Source organism: Ahaetulla prasina, chromosome 4, assembly GCF_028640845.1.
Source record: "Ahaetulla prasina isolate Xishuangbanna chromosome 4, ASM2864084v1, whole genome shotgun sequence".
NCBI lineage: Eukaryota > Metazoa > Chordata > Lepidosauria > Squamata > Colubridae > Ahaetulla > Ahaetulla prasina.
In genome coordinates, this window is record NC_080542.1 from 25,480,930 (window position 1) to 25,496,514 (window position 15,585).

The following is a 15,585-nucleotide window of genomic DNA, read 5'->3' on the forward strand; positions in this document are numbered from 1 at the left end:
TACAATGTGGTGGTGAGTTAGTTACAATTTTTTTGTGCAATTTCAACATATACATATCATTAATTTATCTGATCCTACATTTTATCATCCGATATTTATCCAAATGTTTTAATCAATTGATCTTTGGATTAGCTATAATATTTTATTCTCTCATTTGATATAAATTATTCTAGATCAATATTTTATCTTATTACACCATTTATTCCATCGTCTTAAATCATTTATAATGATTCAGTAATTCTTCCCTTGTAAGAAACTCCAATCTTTTTAAATATATTTTCCCTTCTAACCATTGGTAAAATCCCTATCTTGTAATATTGCTTATCTTCCTGTTCTCTAATTTCAAATGTCAGTTTACTCATTTCTACACATTCCATTATTTTCTTAATAATTTCATTTTGCAATGGTAATTTCTCATTTTTCCAGTTCTTAGCAAATAGAATCCTAGCTGCTATTACTACATTCACAATCAAGTATCTCAATTCTCTATTATAAGTTTCAGATATAATCCCCAATAAAAAAAAATTTTTGGTTTAAAGTCTATATGCTTTTTTATCATTTTTTCCAACCATGTGTGGATTTCAGTCCAGTATCTTTTAGCTTCTGCACATGTCCACCACATATGGTAATAAGAACCAGGTATCTGATGACATTTCCAGCATTTTTCTGATTTGTTCTTGAACATTCTGGCTATTCTTGTCGGGGGTAAGTGCCACCTGTAAAACATCTTATACAAATTCTCTTTATACACAGTAGACATTGTCATCTTATAGTTTTGCATCCACAATTTTTGCCATGTCTCTAAATCGATCCCATGTCCAAAGTTTTTCCCCCAAGCAACGGTAGTCTCTCTAACTTGTTCTAGTTTAACCTCTAATAAGTGTCCATATAGTTTTCTAATTAAATTATCATCCGTACCTGTTAAAATTTTATCTAGATTAGTTAAATTGTTGTAAAAACTTTCAGTTTTGGAGTCTTTATCATATCTGGAGTGTATTTGCAAATATGAAAATCAATTCATTTTTATACCTTGTGTTTCTAGTTCTTGCATCGGTTTTAGTTCACCCTTTTCATTCAACAATTAATTATAACTAACAATTTGTTCCTTTCTAAATATTATTGAGTATGAGAATGCCTCAATAGTTGATACCCAGACTGGAATTTTTAAATAATAGTTTTTCTTAATCCTTTCCCAATTTAATAATAAAGCCGCTCTTACAAAGTGTCTTCTGAAATACCCCTGTGTTTTAGCTTCCCCATACCATAAAAAGGGAGAGAGGGAAAGAAAAAAGGTCTCATTTATTAATTCACCAGTATTTATTTGCAGCTCTCTTATCAGAGTCGCTGTAATCTTCTCAAAGAATGCCCCCACTTTCAGACTCTTCTGACCCATAGTACCCGGCAGAACACCTGTATAAACAATGTTGCAAAGTCTCTTTGATTCTCTCACCCACTATCTAACTGAAACAAAATATAGAGTCCTTGAAGGCTACAAGATAACAATTTTCTTAAGTCAGGAAAAAGAAGAGTAAGAAATAGAAATTTACTGCATTCCTGTGACTGACTGATGCAGTGAAACTTTTTAATGATGTCAGTACTTCTATACTATGTTGTTGCTTCAGATAAATTCTAGCTGTTATATTAAAATCTCGCAAAATAATAATTTGAGCCTTCCTGGTTCTTAAGATTTTTATAAGTTGTCTTGCCTCTCTTTATATGAAGTGAGATTGGTGGCTGTATCAGAGGAGTAATGATAAAACATTATTTCCTGTTTGCTTAATGACCAGACTAGCTAGTTTCTGTGGTTTTAATGAGTTTTAAATTTATACTGGCACTCTTGACTTTTTGCTTTGAAAGGGTATTTGACATTTGATGATCTTGTGGTTATAAACATGAATTGTAACTTGTAAGCCACCAAAGAACTGCTGGGGTATAAAATATTTTAGATAACTACTGTTTTCTTTCATTTGTATTAATAAAAAGCTGAACACATTTTCAAATGATTAGGTTACTAACTTTTTAATTGTTATCAGTCAGAACATCAAGATAATAAGTCTGTAAGACGGACAGGAATAGTTATTCAAACTTGTTTTAAATTTTGGCTTTTCATATTTTCTAACTTAGACAATTTCTAGCATTTGTAAACATGAGTTCATACTTTATTTAAACAATTCCTCCCTAAATTAGTGCCCTTGTAGATTCCTGAAACGCCCCAAATTGGCTTAGAATAATTCAGAGTGGATTTGTCATATTTTCTTTTAATTGTAAAGTATATGCAGAGCTTTGTTTTTGTGCTTCTGTCTAGTACCTCCATGGATTGAGGTTATCTTTGTGAGATTTATTTTGAAACTTATCATTCATAAAAATAGTAAAAAAATCCCTTCTAGATGAGCTGAAGACCTGATAATATAGTTCCCCCCCACAATAATTACAGAATGATTTGTCATTGTCTTCTTTAGCATATGTTTTGACATTTCATTCCATTTCCTGGTGGACTTCCATTTAAGTACTATTCAGATTCAGCCTCCCCAAGTTAACTAAGAGCCACGTATCTGCTGTGACACATTCTCCAGTTTCTTATTTATTAAATTTCTTGTCTCACTGTCAAGCAACTCTTAGCAACTCTACTCAAAACTACTGGGCAAAATCATCTGACACCATGGGATGAGATGTTATCAATATGCTGATGATACACAGATTTACATCTCCATCCCGGTGATCCAAGCAATGCTAGCTGTCCTTTCTCAGTGCCTGGTGGCCATAGGTATCTGGATGGGGCTCAACAGGCTTCAGCTGAATCATGAAGCTGTGGATAAAAATCTGAGACTGAATCTGGACAGGTATGTCTAGTTTAGTGAAAAGAAGACTAGGAGTGACATATTAATATTTCAATATCCCAGGGATTGTCACAAAGAAGAGGGAGTCAAGCTATTCTCCAAAGCACCTGAAGGCAGGACAAGAAGCAATGGATGGAAACTAATCAAGGAGAGAAACAACCTTAGAACTAAGGAGAAATTTCCTGACAGTTAGAACAATTAATCAATGGAATAACTTGCCTCCAGAAGTTGTGACTGCTCTGGAAGCAGTGGAAGTTTTTAAGAAGAGATTGGCCAACCATTTGTCTGAAATGGTAGAGTGTTTCCTGCCTGAATAGGGAATTGGACTAGAAGACCTCCAATAACTTATTCTTTTCTTTTCTGTTCTGTATCTAATGGCCTATATAAAAGCTGTTACATAATTTAAGAATATGGTCGTTCAGACTGAATTTAAAATAATTCTAACTGTTTCTCCTTCTACAGAATATTTTCTAACTACTGCTGTTCCGTTGTTTTAGCATTTTAGTCTTAGGATTTAGCTTGGCCATAAGAATTAACGGTTATGTCAAGAGATTGCAATCCAGTAAAATACAGTATACCTGGAAGGATGGTGAAGTAGTTTCAGTAGTAGAAGGTTTTCTGCTTCACTGTTCTTGCATTCCTAATCTTTGTTTGGGGTAGTCCTTGCTATCACTATGGAGTAGGAAGAATCAAATACCATCTTCCATCTGATGGTTTTCATACCACTGCTAGTGTATTTGAAACAGCCAAGATTAAGATGAGCGAGCCCCAACCACCAGCAGCCTATACTTCTGATTGCTGGAGTTTAAATGAGTCATAATAACCTTCATGCCTTGTTAAACAATGAGTGTTAATTGGATTACAGATTGCTTGACCTTATTGGAAAGATGGAACTATAAACACAATTTGCTTATTATTACTTTAATTATTTTGTTTCACTTTCATTAGCACATACAGAAAAATTAGATAATATATGATGCCAACTTCCTCAAAGGATATTAGAATTATAGGAAATTATGTGATAGTATTGGCAGTGCTGGGGATAACTTTGAAAGCACAGCAACTTAATAGTCCATTTATATTAGAACTAATAATGTTAAACTCCACAGCTTTCTAGCAATCCAGTAGGTTGAATAGAAGTGGGTTGTTAACCTTATAACAAAAGGTTCTGCACCATTGTGGTGCTTTTCCTGTTCTAAATATCTTTTAAGGATTTGAATGCATAAAATCTACTTTAATCTTTTGCTCTTCCAACTCTGCAGTTGCTTCTAATCTCCTCCCTGGTGTCAGAAGAGATTTTATTTGCAAATCACTGGGGATTTTTCAAAACCATTTTGCAAATCACCAGGGATTTCTGAAAACCATTAAATCAATTTTTGCACAAAGATTTATTTTTAAACATTTGCTTTCATTTTCAAGTAAGCCTGTGATGAAGTGGGAATTAAGAGAGCAAATCTCTTATTTGTTAAGTTACATGTGAGGATTGCACATAAGCAGCTTTGGCCTTAAATTAATGGAGCTTCTTTCCAGTTCCTCTGAGCAAGTATCATAAAATTTGACCTTTCAGAATTACTACATTTTCAGGACTGGAATGTTCCCTTTGATATAAGAGTTTGGGCTATTGATTTCAGAACTTCTTGTGTTTCTGTTTTAAAAAATCATTTGTTTAGCTCCTTAGGATTCCTGGTAGGTGTATATATTTTCTCTGCCATTTAAACTAAGAAATATAAAAAATTGGAGAAAACCTAGGTTTTTAACTAGCATGAGCCTGGTGCCTAGAATTGAGTCTGGCATCAAGCTAGCAGCTTCAAAAAATCCCCCCCCCCTTCCATAAGCCTTTCCTCTCGTGATCAAGATGGCACATCTCTTGCAAACCAGTCCAGCTTTTCCATAGAGGTTTTGATAAATAACATGGATGGAACTGTGACAACCAGGACTTGTTTTGTTTTTGGATGGGTTATTTATTTATTTAGAGAATTTATATGGCCACCCATTCACCTTCAGTGACTTAGGCGGCTTACAAAAAATAAAATACCGAATATAAACCGAGTAAAAGCAATTACACACACAGACACACCCCACCACCAACAACAACAACAAAAGCAGTTGAAGAAGCCACTTGTTGAGCTCCAACCTACCCTGGGTTCTTGTTGACAAAACCAGGTCTTCATAAAAGTGTTTTAATGTGCTTTATAGTTTATGGGTTTTGACTGTAAACCGCTGAATCTATATGAAGATAGCAGTGTAAATAACTATATGTTTAAGAAAATCAAAAAGCTATGCCTTAAGTGATCCCAAATTGGGAGCAGAATTTTGATCACTAAGCAATGGTCATTAAGCGAATTACTACATGATGAGATCCAGTTTTAAAAGCATTTTCACTGCGCTCATTAAGCAAATCACTGTGTTTGTTAAGCTAATCATATAGTTGTTAAACAAATCATGCAGTTGTTAAGCAAATCCAGCTTCCCAACTGACTTTGCTTGTCAGAAGTTAACTGGGAAGGACACAAACTGCAATTCCATTACTCCAAGATGCCACAACTTTAGTAAAAGCAAGCTGGTTGCCAAGTGGCCAGATTGCGACCATCTGACCATGGAGATAGTGCGATGGTTGTATCTTCGAAGATAGTTTTTTCCAAGGTTGTCATATCGATCGAAAGGTTGGCAGTTCGAATCGCTAGTGCTGCATAATGGGGTGAGCTCCCGTTACTTGTCCCAGCTTCAGCCAACCTAGCAGTTTGAAAGCACGTAAAAAATGCAAGTAGTAAAATAGGGACCCCCTTTGGTGGGAAGGTAACAGCGTTCCGTGCGCCTTTGGCTTTGAGTCATGCCGGAAACATATTCGGACAGCTTTGGCTCTTTGGCTTTGAAACGGAGATGAGCACCGCCCCCTAGAGTTGGGAACAACTAGCATGTATGTGCGAGGGGAACCTTTACCTTTTACATAAGTTTGAACCATTGTTAAATGTATGCTTATAAATTAAGGACTACCTGTATGTAAGATAGATACATTGCCTTGCAAAACTTTTTGCTGTCATCTGTAAAACTTCCATTATTGTCTAGATACTTTTTTTTAATTTGTATGTCAGCCATTTGCTTAACTTGTATGTTTCTTTTAAGGTAAAGCAATTTTTTTTAAAAAAGCAAATAGAAAAACTTTCTGTGAGTGTGAAAATTCCTAAGCTTAGGCGCTGTAAAATAAAGCACACCGTCTCAACCGATCCTGTCTTTACTTTTTCCTCCCTCCTTTCTCATTTCCTGCCCTTCTATGTTGGTAGTTTCTGAAAACTGCTCTGCTGTATTGCACAAGTCTTGTATAGAGGTTGCCTGGATACCAGATGAAAACTTCTGGCCTTTACAGTTGTGGTGGCAACAGGGTTGAAAAGAGAAGCGGGGCGTCACCAAGTTACTGTTTGTTTTTCTCTAGGTTTTTTTCCCTCACTTCCCCACCTCAGCAGTACAGAGAACCTTTTGCCATTTTGAATTACAGTTGTAGCTAGGGAACCTTGCAAGCATAAATGTGATCTATCTCACTCACCAAAGTTTACCCAATACAGGGAGGGGGGGTGGAGGAGAGAGGGAGAGAGAGAGAGAGAGAGAGAGAAGACCTATGCCTTATAGGCAAATTCAATTGTACTGCTTTTCGGCCACATTTATTCTCAGCTTCTTGATTAAGCTTGCAGTTTATGTGAGTTAGGACCTGATTTTGTCATAAGCATGGTTTGAAAAGTAGAGAGGAAAGTTGCCCAATCTGCTGCTCTTTAACTACTCTGTCATGATGGATTGCAGTAATTCTACAGATACAGTGACATGCCAAAAACGGCTAAGTCCTGAGGCAAATAATCCTTTCAACAATAGCTAGGTTCTGAGTCGATTGATCAGTTCCTGGCAACTTCAAGAATGAACTGGTTTCCTAGTGTGATTTGGAATAGTAGCTCTCAAAAATCACTGCTGAATGATTTATATACCCCTGCTTGTGGCTTTAAACATGTGAGAACAACTATGCTTATTTCAAGGCCCATGTGAGATTGCTACATCAGTCTATATATCTTCACATATGGACCATGCAGATACTCCACCTACCTTTAATATTAGAACCGCTGTAGATTCTCTTGTGGAAAGATACCAAATAAACAGTATCCTTAAAGCAGAATCAAGCTACTTCAACTGCAAGAAGTACATTGTTACATAAATTGCAGTGTATTTTGTGTACTAAATTCTAATTGGGAGCTGATTATTTAACATAACATAATAACATAACATAACAACAGAGTTGGAAGGGACCTTGGAGGCCTTCTAGTCCAACCCCCTGCCCAGGCAGGAAACCCTACACCATCTCAGTCAGATGGTTATCCAACATTTTCTTAAAAATTTCCAGTGTTGGAGCATTCACAACTTCTGCAGGCAAGTCGTTCCACTTATTAATTGTTCTAACTGTCAGGAAATTTCTCCTTAGTTCTAAGTTGCTTCTTTCTTTGATCAGTTTCCACCCATTGCTTCTTGTTCTACCCTCAGGTGCTTTGGAGAACAGCCCGACTCCCTCTTCTTTGTGGCAACCCCTGAGATATTGGAACACAGCTATCATGTCTCCCTAGTCCTTCTTTTTATTAAACTAGACATACCCAGTTCCTGCAACCGTTCTTCATATGTTTTAGCCTCCAGTCCCCTAACCATCTTTGTTGCTCTTCTCTGCACTCTTTCTAGAGTCTCAACATCTTTTTTACATCGTGGCGACCAAAACTGGATGCAATATTCCAAGTGTGGCCTTACCAAGGCATTATAAAGTGGTACTAACACTTCACGTGATCTTGATTCTATCCCTCTGTTTATGCAGCCCAGAACTGTGTTGGCTTTTTAACAGCTGCTGCACTGCTGGCTCATATCTAAATGGTTATCCACTAGGACTCCAAGATCCCTCTCACAGGTACTACTATTGAGCAAGGTACCACATATACGGTACCGGTGCATTTTGTTTTTGGCCTAAATGTAGAACCTTACTTTTTTCACTGTTGAATTTCATTTTGTTAGATAGCGCCCAATGTTCAAGTCTGTCAAGATCTTTCTGTAACTTGAGTCTATCTTCTGGAGTGTTGGCTATTCCTGCCAGCTTGGTGTCATCTGCAAATTTGATGAGTTCCCCATCTATCCCCTCGTCCAAGTCATTGATGAAGATGTTGAAGAGTACTGGGCCTAAAACAGAGCCTTGGGGTACTCCACTGCATACTTCCCTCCATGTGGATGTAGTTCCGTTGAGGACTACACGTTGAGTGCGGTTGGTCAGCCAGTTACGAATCCATCTGGTGGTGGTGCTGTCTAACCCACATTTTTCTACTTTTTCTAGTAGTAGGTTATGGTCTACTTTATCAAATGCTTTACTGAAGTCCAAGTAAATTGCATCGACAGCATTCCTCTGGTCTACTAATTTTGTCATTTTGTCAAAGAATGCGATAAGATTAGTCTGGCATGATCTGTTTTTGACAAACCCATGTTGGCTTTTGGTTATTACTTTGTTTGCTTCTAGGTGTTCGGTGATTCGTTGCTTGATTATCTTTTCCAGAATCTTCCCCGGTATTGAGGTCAGACTGATAGGTCTGTAGTTTCCTGGATCTGTTTTTTTCCCTTTTTTGAAGATGGGAACTACATCAGCTCTTTTCCAGTCCTCTGGCAGCTCCCCTGTGCTCCAGGATCTTTGAAAGATATAGTTCAGTGGTTCTGAGATCACGTCTGCCAGTTCCTTCAGAACCTTGGGGTGTAATCCATCCGGTCCTGGTGATTTGAACTCGTCTAGGGTAGACAGGTGTTCACTTACCATTTTCTTCCCTATTTTAACTTGTGTTTCTAATCTGTTTTTTGTAGTGCTGTTTTTGATAGGTTGGATTGTTTTTTCCTTTTGTGTAAAGACAGATGCAAAAAATGAGTTAAGTAGATCTGCTTTCTCCCTGTTGCTTGTCATCTTCTTGCCACTTTCTCCCAGCAATGGGCCAATTGTTTCCTTGACTTTTTTCTTGTTTTTAACATGTTGGAAGAAGCTTTTTTTGTTATTTGTTACTTTTGTCGCTAGCCTTTGTTCATTGTGAGCCTTAGCTTTCCTCACTTCATCTTTACAGGCTCGGGCTATTTGCTGATAGTTATTTGCCCCTCTTTCTACTTTTTATATTTGTCCTTTTTGTCTTTCAATTTGTCAGATAGTTCTTTATGCATCCGTGCTGGTTTCTTTTGAGATCTATTATTTTTCTTCTTCATTGGTATTGTGTTAGACTGCGCTTTTATAATCTCACTTTTCAAAATTTCCCAAGCTTCTTGAGTCATTTTCCCCCTGAGGATTCTCATCCATTGAATCCTTCTCAAGCTCTCTCTAAGTTTATTGAAATTAGCTCTCTTAAAGTCCAAGACTCTAGTTTGACTTTGTTCTACTACTTGTATTTGCTTAATGTCGAATTCCAATATTGTGGTCAATTGCCCCAAGGTTCCTGTAGCTTCAACACCTTCTATCATTTCATCTCTGTTAGTGAGAATTAAGTCCAATATGGCTGATCCCCTTGTCGCCTTCTCTATTTTTTGGGAAACAAAGTTGTCTGCTAGGTTTGTTAGGAACCTGTTGGATCTTCCACTTGGTGCAGAGTTTGTTTCCCAGTTGATGTCAGGGTAGTTAAAATCCCCCATTACTACTGTGATGTGCTTCCTACATACCTTAGTTAGCTGACTAGCAAAAAGTTCATCTACTTCCTCTGTTTGGTTGGGTGGCCTATAGTATAGACCTATGGCAATATCGTTTTTCACCCCTTTTATATTGACCCAAATACATTCAAGATGATTTTCATCATTGTTGTGCTCTATTTCTGTAGAGATGTAGTTATTTCTTATATATAGTGCAACTCCACCTCCTCTTTTATTTGGTCTATTTCTTTTAAATAATTTATATCCCTCTAGCTGTATGTTCCATTTGTCAGTTTCATCCCACCAAGTTTCCGTAATGGCAACAATATCATATCTGCCCTCATTTACTTGAATTTCTAATTCACCCTGTTTATTCCTCATACTCTGTGCATTGGTGTATAGACATTTGAGTCCATTTGGATTGACCTTGTGTTTACTGCCCCTACTTTATGTAGTACTTGTGTCTACATAACCTGTGTTGACTGCCCCTACTTTCTTGCCACCTGTTGGTTTAGTGCACATGGTATGGCACTCACTGTTAAATGCTTGGTTTTGCTTGATAGCAGGGCTGATAGTCTTACCCATACAGACATCTATGTTACATGCACTGATAACCCTTTTAGTTTTCGATTGCTGGGGACAGAAATTTTCTGTATCAGTTAATTCTCTGTCCCCACTGTTCAGTTTAAATGTTTATCCAGAAAATCTGTGAATGTATTGCTAAGTAACTCAGTCCCTTTCTTTGATGGATGCAATCCATCTCTTTTGTACAATTTTTCATTGGACCAGTTGCTGATATCATGACTAATAAAACCAAAGCCTTCCCTTTTACACCACTCCTTTAGCCACACATTAAACTCCACTACACGCTGGCCTTTACCTTTTTGTTTCTTATGTACTGGTAAAACCTCTGAAAAGTTAAGCCTACAACCTATGCTATTAAGTTCATACCCCAAGCTCTGGAAATCATTCTGCACAGAAAGCACCTCCTTTTGGGACAGATCATTTGTGCCAAGATGTATAATAGCATCAACATCAGAATCCTTACTGGCATTCTTGACTTAGAACACATGATTTAGAACATATTGGAATTTTTGCTCCTGGAATCAATGCATTCCCAATAATCTCCTTAGGATAGTTATTTTGTTGAGGTTAAGAGGATTATGTTAAGATACATTTTGGGGTATTGAACTAAGTTGAACAACTCAATTATGGAATAATTGGTGCAAATAACCATATAATTAATGTGTACAAGTAGCCTCCCCAGAATAATTAATCTCAATAAAGTAATTTCACATTGATTGGAAACTTGTATGCAAATTTTTGATAACAGCTTTCCAGGCCAGTTCTATCTAACTTTACTAACATCCTTGTTAAAATTTTATATTACAACTCTCTAAAAGCTTGCCATTCCTTACATACATCCTATTGATCCTTCTCCACCTACAGTAGCTTGTTTTGGTCTGCTGGAATGTTTTCATCAAATGATAGGGTTGTCTGCCTTCTTGTGTAACTGGTGAGATTCCTTTTGCCATTTGAGATTGGTATTTTTATTTCATGTGTGGATTATATTAGTATTTAACCAAACATGGGTTTGATGCTACTTTGTTAGGGTCTACTAAGTTTGTGAAACTCATAATTCCTAAAATTCTTATTATGTACCTTTACACCATCACTGCATAGTTCTGGATATGCTAACCATTTGTTTCATATCTTAATTTTTCCTAAATAATCCTAAATTCCTCCCCAACCCCCAACCCCCGCATAGCAAGCTCATAATCCCCCAATATTACTTAGTATTTTCAGCTGTGGCCTTTTGTTCTTCCACTTAGTCTGGGTCCATAATATAGATTTTAAATAGAAGAAACTTTGCGCTTGGCCTTTTGTACAAATACTCTGTTGCTGAAATAGCTATTGTACAATTTTATGTGGAAAGACTTGTTTAGCATGGATGAAAATGTACATGGATGAAAATGTACTTAATTATAATTGAATAATTATAACGTGTATACACGTCTATCTACTCTTCTCATTTTAGTGCTGGGCTTTTGTTCTTTTCTCACTTTCTTTAGGAAGCCATGTTTTGGAAGTTTGATCTCCACACAACTTCTCATATTGACACACTTTTGGAGCGTGGGAATGTGACCCTTTTTGAACTTTTGGATGAGGAAGATGTATTGCAGGAATGCAAGGTGGTCAACCGAAAGCTTGTAGACTTCCTGGTACAGCCAGAACATATGGAAGCTCTAGTCACCTGTGTGACTGAGGAGCCCCCTGGAGATGTGGATGAAAGAGTGCGCTACAAGTAAGTAGATCTTCAAACCTCAAGAAGACGCGATCTTCAAAATGTCCAGAACCAGGGAGATTTATGTGTTGGACTCATCTTTCCCAATTCTATTGTGGAGAGTCATATTTTTTATCCTCTCCATGCAAAAACTTAGCTAATGGGCACGAAGAGGGGGGAGGTAGCATGTTTAAATGGAGTAAGAGCTGTCTGTAAAAATGGGGCTATTCTAAGCACCAGCTGTTCTGGTTTTCATTTCCACATCATGATCATGCAGGAAGGTATAAAAGGAGCATAAATGAGTGGGGACAGGGATATTCCTATCTTCCTGTCCATAGCAGTTTTGATCTCAATGATACTGCACTAGACTCCTCCCTGTCCATCTGTAACATGCAACAGTGGTCAGGGAAGTGGTAGCTGGAAAAACAGAATAAATTTCTACTGAACTAATTGAATTACCTGCAATCGTGTGCTACTAGCATATGGAGATAGGTCACTTGGCTGCAGGGGCAGATTATTCATTCAGCTGTGAACAAAGCCAGTGTGGAAAATAACAGGTTAGTAATAAAACCTTCTACTTAACCATGTTCTGTGTGTAAATTGAGGGAATGCTATGTGCAGTAGTTAACCAACTAAACCAATGGTGTTAGATATACTTTTGAATGTACAGAATGAGGGCAATGTAGCAGCAATCTGGAATACATAATTTGAAGTTAAATTAAATTGGTCTGAGTGGGGGGGAAAAAAGATCCCAGGTGCCATAGAAAGAGTGCCTACTGAATCACCAACTCAGTAATTCTTGTAGAAGTTCAGTATACAGAATAACTAGGTAATTCTAGAAATGATAGACGGTTGCCTGGGTTGTGTAAGATCTCCATCAGCCTTTCCACCCATGGTTGTTCTAACCGTGCCTTGAATGAGTAAGCACTAAAATAGCACAGCAGCAGAAAATAAACATAGATCCTTAATTTTACAGCAAAATTTGTATGAATCCTGTGTTTATTATATACTCTGGCTTTTCATGACAGAGTCTTTCAGAATCAGGTGGCATACAAGTTTAATATATTATGGTTGGGTCCACAGTTAGCCAGATGTTTAGATTGGATTTGGCATTTTTATCCATCTAGTAATTATTACATAGACAAAAATGTAAAGCCACAGTTGCAGTTCTTTAGTTGGTGTTAGCTTTCACATGCATTAAGTTTTTCCCAAGATCCTAAGATGTTGTAATGCATTGGCATAGTATATGGGCAGATCCAGGCAGCTTTTTGTAATTGACAGGTGGAATTTTTTCAACACTCAGATTTTTAAAGATTTCCAAGATTTCTTGGTATGGCATCCATTATTATTATTATTATTTTTGGATTTTTTTTTATTTTTTAAAACAAATCACATACACTATATTTTTTGAACAAAATATCAGCCAGATACATAATCAGATCCAATTCAGTTTCCCCCCACCTCTTATATATTTTATCAATATATTTCCCTCCCCCCCTTTTTAATTTCACTATTTGCGTTTCTCTAAAAAAATAATAATAATTCTAGTCTAACCCTCCGTCCTGAATTTAAATCTTTAATCAAATCTATTCCCCCTTTTTACCCCCTTTTTATCTCTTCCATCTGTATTAGAATCCTATATTCCCATTTACTAATTTCTTTCTTTTCAATCTTTATAGCATCAACATTCGTAATCTCATTACATTTCAATAAACAGCTTTAAAGTTATTATTCTTAATCTTGTAAAAAATAATAATTAAACAAACTAGTATTCATTATTTCAAAAAATCTCTTATTTATTAACTCTCATCTCTTTATTGTTTCAATCTTTTTTTTAATTGAAAAAGTTTTTACCAAAAAAAAAAGCTTTTTCCCCCCCTTTCCCCCTTAACCCCCTTACCCTCCTTACCCCCTCCCTTCAAACCCTCCCCCCCGCATCTTCCCGGAACAAACACAAGGTATAGTTAAAAATAAAACAAACATATGCTAACAATTTTCCCTCCTAACTCAGTTATACTCCTGCATTTCTCGTCAAATCCTAACCTCCCCCAATGCAATCAGAAATAATACATCCTAATCATTCAAAGGCAGTCTGATATCTCTTCATCTGATATCTGTTTTGAATATAGTCAATCCATTTTTTCCATTCATTTAAGTATCTTTCTTGCGTATTGTCTTTCAAAAAGGCTGAGATTTTTGCCATCTCAGCCAAATTGGCAACTTTCGATATCCATTCTTCTATTGTAGGTAATTCTTTTTTCTTCCAATACTGTCCTATCAGTACTTTTGCCGCTGTTATTAGATTTAAAATCAATTTAGTCTCAATTACTGTACAATCCATGATAATTCCCAGTAAAAAAAATTGAGGTAGGAACTTTATCTTCTTTTTCAAAGCATTTTGTATAATCCACCAAATTCTTATCCAAAAAGTCTTAATATTCTTACAAGTCCACCAAATATGAAAATATGTAGCATCATCACAATTACATCTCCAACATTTTGCTTGCATATCTGGATACATACACGATAATTTCTTAGGATCTAAATGCCATTTATAAAACATTTTATAAAAATTTTCCCTTAAATTCTGAGCCTGCGTAAATTTAACATTTCTAGCCCAAATTTTTTTCCAAGTTTCCAATAATATTGACTCCTGAAAATTTTGTGCCCACTTTATCATACAGTCCTTTACCAAATCCCTTTCAGAATCTATTTCAAGTAACACATTATACAATCTCTTTATATGCTCCTGAGACTGATTTCTAATTTGCTTTACCAAATTTTCCTCATTCTGCACTATACCAATTTTCTGATCTTCCTTCCATCTAACACATAGTTGCCCATATTGAAACCAAGTATTATTTTTCCCTTCTTCTTTTAATATGTGCAGAGATTTTAATTGCAAATTACCTCTTTCAGTATACAAAAGATCTTTATATGTAATCATTTCCTGATTCTGTTCTATATTTATATTCTCTATTGTATGCCTGGGACTCGCCCACATAGGAACCTTATAATTTAGTTTATAAGAGTATTTTTTCCAAACACGAAAGAGAGCAGTTCTTAACACATGATTTTTAAAAGCCTTATCAACCTTTTTGTCATAAATTAAATATGCATGCCATCCATATAGCAAGTCATAACCTCCTATATTCAGGATTCTTTTCCCCGTTAGATTAAACCAATCACTTATTGCAGAGAGAGCAGCTGCTTCATAATATAATTTAAAATTGGGCATTTTTAAACCTCCCCTTTCCCGGGAATCTTGAATTATTTTCATTTTAACCCTCGCTTTTTTACCTTCCCATATAAATTTATTAATTCCAGTCTGCCATTCCTCCAAATTTTTATCTTTCTTAATTATTGGTATCATCTGAAAGAGGAATAGAAATCTAGGTAAAACGTTCATTTTGATAGCAGCTATTCTCCCCAGCAACGATAATTGCAATTTTTTCCAAACAATCAACTCCTTCTGAACTTTTTGCCGTAACACCTCATAATTATTCTTGTACAATTTCACATTTGATGATGTAATATAAACCCCTAAATATTTAACGTTTTTTACAATTTCAAATCCTGTTATTTCCTCTAATTTTTCTTTCTGTTGTCATATTTTTTATTATCACTTTTGTTTTATGCTGATTTACCTTAAACCCCGAAACCTTTCCATATCAATCAATTATTTCCAACAGAGAAACACTTGAATTTATAGGATTTGTTAAAGTAATCATCAAATCATCTGCAAAAGCTCTGAGTTTATATTCATATTGTCTAACTTTAATTCCCTCTGTCTCCTTTGATTCTC

At 36.1% G+C, this 15,585-nt stretch overlaps 1 protein-coding gene across 9 annotated transcripts in view; it reads left to right on the forward strand.

The window, feature by feature from the left end:
• PPP6R1 (protein phosphatase 6 regulatory subunit 1) overlaps positions 1 to 15,585 on the forward strand; it is a 65,272-nt gene that overhangs the window by 8,803 nt on the left and 40,884 nt on the right. For all 9 annotated transcript variants that reach the window (XM_058181150.1, XM_058181152.1, XM_058181144.1 and 6 more), the window contains exon 2: positions 11,569 to 11,801. In XM_058181150.1, the coding sequence (XP_058037133.1) occupies positions 11,575 to 11,801 (227 nt within the window). In that variant the 5' untranslated portion in view covers positions 11,569 to 11,574. The remainder of the gene's footprint in view (positions 1 to 11,568; positions 11,802 to 15,585) is intronic.